The 9,537-nt window shown below is 56.8% G+C and overlaps 1 protein-coding gene across 3 annotated transcripts in view; it reads right to left on the bottom strand.

Annotated features, from left to right (window-relative positions):
* Positions 1-2,068: 2,068 nt before the first annotated feature.
* Positions 2,069-9,537, bottom strand: part of LOC132386689 (NACHT, LRR and PYD domains-containing protein 3-like) — a 47,210-nt gene continuing 39,741 nt past the window's right edge. For all 3 annotated transcript variants that reach the window (XM_059959034.1, XM_059959036.1, XM_059959035.1), the window contains 3 exons: positions 8,846-8,932; positions 2,610-2,777; positions 2,069-2,445 (listed from right to left, as the gene is read on the bottom strand). In XM_059959034.1, coding sequence (XP_059815017.1) covers positions 2,352-2,445; positions 2,610-2,777; positions 8,846-8,932 — 349 coding nt within the window. In that variant the 3' untranslated portion in view covers positions 2,069-2,351. The remainder of the gene's footprint in view (positions 2,446-2,609; positions 2,778-8,845; positions 8,933-9,537) is intronic.

Below are 9,537 nucleotides of genomic sequence, written 5' to 3'. Positions count from 1 at the left end.
TCCCACCCTGGCTGGCGGCCATTTTGTGATGGTTACCATTGACAACCGCTCTCCCCGCATCATAGAATGGGGCAAACCGTTTTCCTCACCTTCCACTCACTTCCCTCGCTGTTTATTCAATCTCATCTCCTCATCCCTCCTCTCCTTCCCCTCGGTGCCCGATCTCCTGCCTCTCCATTTAACCTTCTGCCGACAGCCATTTGGTGACAGTGTCAGACCCTCCTTCCCATCCCATCACTCGCAAACCCCTTCCCTCCCTCCCTTCGCTGTCCTCTCCCCGCCATCTCGACGCTTTGCATCGTACGCTGGTTGGGTCTGCCATTTTGCGATGCCAATCTTCACCTCTCCGCCCTCTTTCTCTCTCTCTGTTACCCAGTGAGTCACTCTTCTACTCACCCCGTCACTCCTGACTCCCTTTCCCCTCTCTGGCCCCTTGCCCTTTCTCCCGCCGTCCACCACATTTTGGTGAACATTTTCTGATGGGAGATTTCGCTTGCCCATCCAATCCCTTCTCCCCCGTCCGTTGAGTGAGTCGCTCCCCTCTCCCTCGTTGAGACAATGAACTCCCCGACCCATCAGCCCTGACCGCGTCCCCGACCCCCGCTCCCCCTTTCTCCCGCCCACGCCCCACTTTTTTGCAGCTCCTCTTATTTGCGAAGGAAATGTCACCACCCATTCATCCCCGACTATTGAAAACGTGACTCCCCACACCCCCCATCCTATCCAATCAGAACACTTCCTCCCGTCCCATCACTTCCCCTCTCTCCCCGTCCCATCACTCCCGCTCCCCTCCTGTTGTTTCACTCCTCGCCCCGTCTTTATCTTCTCCGTGTCGGCCACCAGTTTGTGACAGGAACTTTCGCCCCTCCCCTTTCCGTCCCCTATTGAGTCAGTGACTTCGCCACGCTCACCGTCTCTTCAGTCCACTCCTCGTCCCGTCACTCCTCTTCCTCCCAAACCCCTCACCCCTCCTCCGCAAAACCCACATGTATATGTGTATGTGTGAATATCTTATATACATTAGTTTATTCAATGACAAAATTATTAGAATTAAAACATATATACAATATGGAAGATGATATAAAACACAAATTAAAATGCTGTTATTACAATCAATAACACACTCGATCCCGGGATTGTATCCATGGGCACCGCATGTTCCTTCGCCATAGATTCTGTGTGTGACAGTGGCCATTGTAAGTCAGTGTCTCACTCCATCCCTGGCGGCCACATTAACCAAGGATTCGCCCATTTTAAATCAACGCGTCCCTCCCTCTCTTGTGCTAACTTCTACCAAAGCCGTCACTCCCTCCCCAGCGGCCATTTCAAGTGAAGCGTCGGACATCCCACCTCTCCCGCATATTGATAGCGGCTCCCTGACGCCAGCAAATGATGTATAATATCCCGGAAAAAGAGGGGGGGAGAGAGGGGGGAGAGAGGGGGAGAGAGGGGGAGAGGGGGAGAGGGGGAGAGAGGGGGAGAGAGAGGGAGGGAGGGAGAGAGGAAGGGAGGGAGAGAGGGAGGGAGAATTGAATACTCTGCCATGGCAGAGTAAAAAAATACAAAACGTACTTCACCCCAGACGACACTGAAGTGTTCCCCTGTCTAATAGGGTCAGGAATAATGACAGTGTTGCTCTCTGCACTGTCTGCAACAGTGACTTTTCTGTTGCTCATGGTGGGTTAAATCACTGTTGAGGTGAGTTTAACGGGTGTCATTCGTTCATGAGCATAGCTAACGCTATTTAAACTAGCCGGCTGGCTGCTAAGGGGCTACTCTACTGCAGACATCCCACCCCTCCCGGGAGTTCCGGGAGTCTCCCACAAACTGATGGTGCTACCGCCTTGAAATGAGATTTTGCAGGGTGGGATTCATTGAGTGATGGAATGGTGCAGACGGATCATTCTCCGGGGCGCCACGTGGGGGAGTCTCCAACACGCACTTCCGGCGGAAGCTGCCCCGCCGGACAACAGGCGGAAACACGTCACTGCGGGACCGCTGCGAGCGACGCACACAGCGCGAGGTCCAAGCCGGTTCCGTTAAAACCGTTGGGAATCAGCCCCGGCGCGCGGCCGTTAAAGGTAAGGGCGGGAGTTAAAGGGGAGGGCGGGGAGTCGGCCAAATGTCTCCATCCCGCGGGCGGGGATGTTCACACATTCAGATGTTCACAGGATCACAGATGCACTGTCAGTCCGGGTCTGGGTTCCTGCAGAGATCTCAGTTCCTTCATCCCGGTCTCACTGAACCGATTCCCCACATTCAGATGTTCAGATCCACTCTCAGTCCGGGTCTGACTCCCCGCCGAGATCTCAGTTCCTTCCTCCCGGTCTCACTGAACCGATTCCCCACATTCAGATGTTCAGATCCACTCTCAGTCCGGGTCTGACTCCCCGCCGAGATCTCAGTTCCTTCTCCCCGGTCTCACTGAACGGATTGTCCCACAGCCTGAAACAGATGGGAGAATAAAGATGAAATAAACAGATTACACAACAGTGTCAGTAACAGGGGACCGGGGTTAATGTTTCAACAACACTCACAGACAAAGATCACCAGAAAACCCGCGGATCCGCTGATATTTTATCACATTGAACATTAACACAAACACTCACCAGATCCACTCCAGACTCGGGAGGGTCTGTATGAGGCGGCGGAGAGAGGGGACAGATCGGTCTGTCAGCGAGTTTGATCTCAGGTTCAGCCCCGTCAGTGATGGTTTTGTACTGAGAGCGGAGACGAGATCCTCGGCACCAGAATCTGTGAGACCGACATCCCCCAGCCTGGAGATGAGAGAGAGTGAGGGTGAAGGACACAGAGAGACAGGAGACGGTACAAATCCCCGGTGTTTATCAGTAACACAATTACTGATCACATTAATGTTCAGTGTCAGACACCCAGTGACTGTAAACACAATCTCACACAGTCTGGAGATGAGAGAGAGTGAGGGTGAAGGACACAGAGAGGCAGGAGACGGTAGAAATCCCCGGTGTTTATCAGTAAGACAATTACTAATGATTTTTTTCTTCAGCACTACTGTGCAAGTCGGCCAGTGAGAACAGCGAGAAGAGTTTAAAAGGAAGACAGATTTACAGAGCGAGCGTCAGAGGAGCGGGAGACAGAGTAGGAAGGCTTTGGCTCAATGGGGCTTCGGCGATAAAGGGTCGAGGCGAGGTAGGTTATCTGTTTACAATACGGACAGAGAGTATGTGTGTGAGGCTGGTTTTCTGTGCTCGGTGTCAGATGTGGGAGATCCTGGAGACTCCCAGCCTTCGGACGGCAACATCTGCACCCGGTGTGTCGAGCTGCAGCTCCTCAGGGACCGAGTTAGGGAACTGGAGATGCAGCTCGATGACTTTCGTCTGGTCAGGGAGAGCGAGGAGGTGATAGAGAGGGGTTACAGGCAGGTGGTCACACCAGAGCCACGGGAGACCGAGGAACTGGGTCACAGTCAGGAGAGGGAAGGGCAAGAAGCAGGTACTAGTGAATACCCCAGTGGCTGTTCCCCTTGACAATAACTACTCCGGTTTGCGTACTGCTGGAGAGGGAGCAACAACAGCTACACCTCTGGCACAGTCTGGCCCTGTGGCTCAGGAGAGTGGAGAAAGGAAGAGGATGGCAGCAGAGATAGGGGACTATAGTTAGGGGGTCAGACAGACGATTCTGTGGATGCAGTAAAGAAACTCGGATGGTAGTTTGCCTCCCAGTTTCCAGGGCCAGCATGTTCCTGATCACGTCCAAGATATCCTGCAGTGGGAGGGAGAACAACTGGAGGTCGTGGTACATATTGGTACCAGTGACATTGGTAGGGAAAGGGAAGAGGTCCTGAAAACAGACTACAGGGTGTTCGGAAGTAATTTGAGAAGCAGGACCTCAAAGGTAGTGATCTCGGAATTACTGTCTGTCCCACGTGACAGTGTGAATAAGATTAGGATGAGGTGGAGGATAAACGCGTGACTGAGGGATTGGAGCAGAAGGCAGGGATTCAGATTTCTGGATCATTGGGACCTCTTTTGGAGCAGGTGTGACCTGCACAGAAAGGACGGGTTGCACTTGAATCCCGTATATTAATATACGGACAGCAAGGTTTGCTAAGACTACTGGGGAGAGTTTAAACTAGAATTGCTGGGGGGAGGGAACCAAATTGATGTGACGGAGGAGAGGAAGGTCGGCTCACAAATAGAGAGAATTTGGAGACAGTGTGAAAGGGAGGATACGCAGGTGATAGAGAAGGGAGGCACTCAGTCCGATGGTTTGAGATGTGTCTATTTTAATGCGAGGAGTATGATGAATAAAATAAATGATTGTCTGTGTCTGAGTGAGTCTCTGTGGGTGGAAGTTAGGAACAGGAAGGGGTCAATAACTCTACTGGGTGTATTGTATAGACCACCCCCAACAGTAACAGGGACATCGAGGAGCAGATAGGGAGACCGATTCTGGAAAGGAGTAACAATAACAGGGTTGTTGAAGTGGGAGATTTTAATTTCCCAACTACTGATTAGCATCTCCCTAGAGTGAGGGGTGTCGATGGGGTGGAGTTTGTGAAGTGTGTTAAGGAAGGTTTCTTGAAGCAATATCTACATAAGCCTACAAGAGGAGAGGCTGTACTTGATCTGGTTTTGGGCAACAAACCTGGTCAGGTGTCAGATCTCTCAGTGGGACAGCATTTTGGAGATAGTGATCGCAATTCTATCTCTTTAACCATAGCATCTTGGAGGAAGGGGGATGGGGAAGAGAGATCCCACAGGAGGAAGGGGATGGGGAAGAGAGATCCCAGAGCAGGAAGGGGGACGGGGGGAGGAGACTCCACAGGAGGAAGGGGGACGGGGAGGAGAGATCCCACAGGAGGAAGGGGGACGGGGAGGAGAGATCCCACAGCAGCAAGGGGGACAGGGAGGGGAGATCCCACAGGAGGAATTGGGACGGGGAGGAGAGATCCCTCAGGAGGAAGGGGAACGGGGAGGGGATCCCACAGGAGGAAGGGGGACGGGGAGGAGATATCCCTCAGGAGGAAGGGGGATGGGGAGGAGAGATCCCACAGGAGGAAGGGGGACGGGGAGGAGACACCCCACAGGTGGTAGCGGGATGGGGAGGAGAGACCCCACAGGAGGAAGGGGGACGGGGAGGAGAGACCACAGGAGGAAGGGGGACGGGGAGGAGAGATCCCTCAGGAGGAAGGGGGACGGGGAGGAGAGATCCCACAGGAGGAAGGGAGACGGGGAGGAGACACCCCACAGGTGGTAGTGGGATGGGGAGGAGAGACCCCACAGGAGGAAGGGGGACGGGGAGGAGAGACTCCACAGGAGGAAGGGGGACGGGGAGGAGAGATCCCTCAGGAGGAAGGGGGACGGGGAGGAGAGATCCCACAGCAGGAAGGGGGACGGGGAGGGGAGATCCCACAGGAGGAAGGGGGACGGGGAGGAGAGATCTCTCAGGAGGAAGGGGAACGGGGAGGGGATCCCACAGGAGGAAGGGGGACGGGGAGGGGAGATCCCACAGGAGGAAGGGGGACGGGGAGGAGAGATCCCTCAGGAGGAAGGGGGACGGGGAGGAGATATCCCTCAGGAGGAAGGGGGGAAGGAGAGATCCCACAGGAGGAAGGGGGACGGGGAGGAGACACCCCACAGGTGGTAGCGGGATGGGGAGGAGAGACCCCACAGGAGGAAGGGGGACGGGGAGGAGAGACCCCACAGGAGGAAGGGGGACGGGGAGGAGAGATCCCTCAGGAGGAAGGGGGACGGGGAGGAGAGACCCCACAGGAGGAAGGCGGATGGGGAAGAGAGATCCCACAGGAGGAAGGGGATGGGGAAGAGAGATCCCACAGCAGCAAGGGGGACGGGGAGGAGAGAACCCACAGGAGGAAGGGGAACGGGGAGGAGATCCCACAGGAGGAAGGGGGACGGGGAGGGGAGATCCCACAGGAGGAAGGGGGACGGGGAGGAGAGATCCCTCAGGAGGAAGGGGGACGGGGAGGAGATATCCCTCAGGAGGAAGGGGGACGGGGAGGAGAGATCCCACAGGAGGAAGGGGGACGGGGTGGAGACACCCCACAGGTGGTAGGGGGACGGGGAGGAGAGACCCCACAGGAGGAAGGGGGACGGGGAGGAGAGACCACACAGGAGGAAGGGGGACGGGGAGGAGAGATCCTTCAGGAGGAAGGGGGATGGGGAGGAGAGATCTCCCAGGAGGAAGGGGGACGGGGAAGAGATCCCACAGGAGGAAGGTGGACGGGGAGGAGAGATCCCACAGGTGGTAGGGGGACGGGGAAGAGAGACCCCACAAGGGGAAGGGGGACGGGTCCGAGAGACCCCACGGGGGAAGGGGGACGGGGAGGGGAGATCCCACAGGGGGAAGGTGGACGGGGAGGGGAGATCCCACAGGCGGAAGGTGGACGGGGACGGGAGATCCCACAGGAGGAAGGTGGACGGGGAGGGGAGAACCCACAGGAGGAAGGTGGACGGGGAGGGGAGACCCCACAGGAGGAAGGTGGACGGGGACGGGAGATCCCACAGGAGGAAGGGAGACGGGGAGGAGACACCCCACAGGTGGTAGTGGGATGGGGAGGAGAGACCCCACAGGAGGAAGGGGGACGGGGAGGAGAGACTCCACAGGAGGAAGGGGGACGGGGAGGAGAGATCCCTCAGGAGGAAGGGGGACGGGGAGGAGAGATCCCACAGCAGGAAGGGGGACGGGGAGGGGAGATCCCACAGGAGGAAGGGGGACGGGGAGGAGAGATCTCTCAGGAGGAAGGGGAACGGGGAGGGGATCCCACAGGAGGAAGGGGGACGGGGAGGGGAGATCCCACAGGAGGAAGGGGGACGGGGAGGAGAGATCCCTCAGGAGGAAGGGGGACGGGGAGGAGATATCCCTCAGGAGGAAGGGGGGAAGGAGAGATCCCACAGGAGGAAGGGGGACGGGGAGGAGACACCCCACAGGTGGTAGCGGGATGGGGAGGAGAGACCCCACAGGAGGAAGGGGGACGGGGAGGAGAGACCCCACAGGAGGAAGGGGGACGGGGAGGAGAGATCCCTCAGGAGGAAGGGGGACGGGGAGGAGAGACCCCACAGGAGGAAGGCGGATGGGGAAGAGAGATCCCACAGGAGGAAGGGGATGGGGAAGAGAGATCCCACAGCAGCAAGGGGGACGGGGAGGAGAGAACCCACAGGAGGAAGGGGAACGGGGAGGAGATCCCACAGGAGGAAGGGGGACGGGGAGGGGAGATCCCACAGGAGGAAGGGGGACGGGGAGGAGAGATCCCTCAGGAGGAAGGGGGACGGGGAGGAGATATCCCTCAGGAGGAAGGGGGACGGGGAGGAGAGATCCCACAGGAGGAAGGGGGACGGGGTGGAGACACCCCACAGGTGGTAGGGGGAAGGGGAGGAGAGACCCCACAGGAGGAAGGGGGACGGGGAGGAGAGACCACACAGGAGGAAGGGGGACGGGGAGGAGAGATCCTTCAGGAGGAAGGGGGATGGGGAGGAGAGATCTCCCAGGAGGAAGGGGGACGGGGAAGAGATCCCACAGGAGGAAGGTGGACCGGGAGGAGAGATCCCACAGGTGGTAGGGGGACGGGGAAGAGAGACCCCACAAGGGGAAGGGGGACGGGTCCGAGAGACCCCACGGGGGAAGGGGGACGGGGAGGGGAGATCCCACAGGGGGAAGGTGGACGGGGAGGGGAGATCCCACAGGCGGAAGGTGGACGGGGACGGGAGATCCCACAGGAGGAAGGTGGACGGGGAGGGGAGAACCCACAGGAGGAAGGTGGACGGGGAGGGGAGACCCCACAGGAGGAAGGTGGACGGGGACGGGAGATCCCACAGGAGGAAGGTGGACGGGGAGGGGAGACCCCACAGGAGGAAGGGGGATGGGGAGGAGAGGTCCCACAGGAGGAATGGGGATGGGGAAGAGAGATCCCACAGCAGGAAGTGTGATGCGGAAGAGAGATCCCACAGGAGGAAGGGGGATGGTGAAGAGAGATCCCACAGGAGAAAGGGGGATGGGGAGGAGAGATCCCACAGGAGGAAGGGGGATGGGGACGAGAGATCCTACTTTTGGAAGGGGGATGGGGAGGAGAGATCCCTCAGGTGGAAGGGTGATGGGGAAGAGAGATCCCACAGGAGGAAGGGGAATGGGGAGGAGAGATCGCACAGGAGGAAGGGGGATGGGGAAGAGAGATCCCACAGGAGGAAGGGGGATGGGGAAGAGAGATCCCACAGGAGGAAGGGGATTGGGAAGAGAGATCCCACTGGAGGAAGGGGGATGGGGAGGAGAGATCCCACAGGAGGAAGGGGGATGTGGAAGAGAGATCCCACAGGAGGAAGGGGGATGTGGAAGAAAGATCCCACAGGTAGAAGAGGAATGGGGTAGCAATCACTACAGGAAGGATGTGGAAACCATAGACAGGGTGCAGAGGAGATTTACAAGGATGTTGCCTGGATTGGGGAGCATGCCTTATGAGAACAGTTTGAGTGAACTCGGCCTTTTCTCTTGGAGTGACGGAGGATGAGAGGTGATTTGATAGAGGTGTACAAGATAATGAGAGGCATTGATCGTGTAGATAGTCGGTCTTTTCCCCAGGGCTGAAATGGCTAGCACGAGAGGGCATAGTTTTAAGAATGGGCTGCTGGAGGCGAAAACTTTAAACTCCAGGATGGTTACATGTAGCTTAGAAATATAGAGCACTATGGGTAAAACCGAGGTAATTCTAAGGTAGAAACATGTTCAGCACAGCTTTGTGGGCCGAAGGGCCTTTATTGTCCTGTATGTTTTCTATGTGTCAACTGATCACATTCATTCTCAGTGTCAGACACCCAGTGACTGTAAACACAATCTCCCACAGTCTGGTACTTACCACAGTATCTGTATTTTACACTCCGGGTTCCTCAGAGCCGCAGACACCAGTTTCACTCCTGAATCTCCCAGGTCATTCCGCCCAAATCTAAACGCAAACAGACAGATTGATAAACAAAGTGATTCAAACCGTGGGTCTGGGGGAATTTCTCTCACTCGGATATTTCAGGAAACATTAAACTGTCCAGTAAATCACTGATCGGAGTTCCCATCACTGTCAATGTCCCTCACTGCCCAGCTCCAGGGTATTTACCGAATGTCGGTAATTTCGTCTGTCAGTGTGACCCTCTAAACCCCACATATACTGTCCCATTCCCTGATGGAGAGAAAAGTGTTTCTGACCGAAATGCAGAAATGTCAATGGGACACAGCGAAATAGACCCACCCAAGCTAAAGGGATGGGGAAGAGAGATCCCACAGGAGGTAGGGGGTTGGGGAAGAGATCCCAGAGGAGGAAGGGGGATGGGGAAGAGAGATCCCACAGGAGGAAGGGGGTTGGGGAAGAGATCCCACAGGAGGAAGGGGGATGGGGAAGAGAGATCCCACAGGAGGAAGGGGGATGGGGAAGAGAGATCCCACAGCAGGAAGGGGGATGGGAGAGAGAGATACCACCAGAGGAAGGGGGATGGGGATGAGAGATCCCACAGGAGGAAGGGGGATGGGGGAGAGAAATCCCACAGAAGGAATTGGAAT

The sequence above is a fragment of the Hypanus sabinus genome, unplaced genomic scaffold (genome assembly GCF_030144855.1).
Source record: "Hypanus sabinus isolate sHypSab1 unplaced genomic scaffold, sHypSab1.hap1 scaffold_126, whole genome shotgun sequence".
Classification (NCBI taxonomy): domain Eukaryota; kingdom Metazoa; phylum Chordata; class Chondrichthyes; order Myliobatiformes; family Dasyatidae; genus Hypanus; species Hypanus sabinus.
Note: the sequence above shows the minus strand (reverse complement) of the source record. Positions and strands in the feature narration are given on the sequence as shown.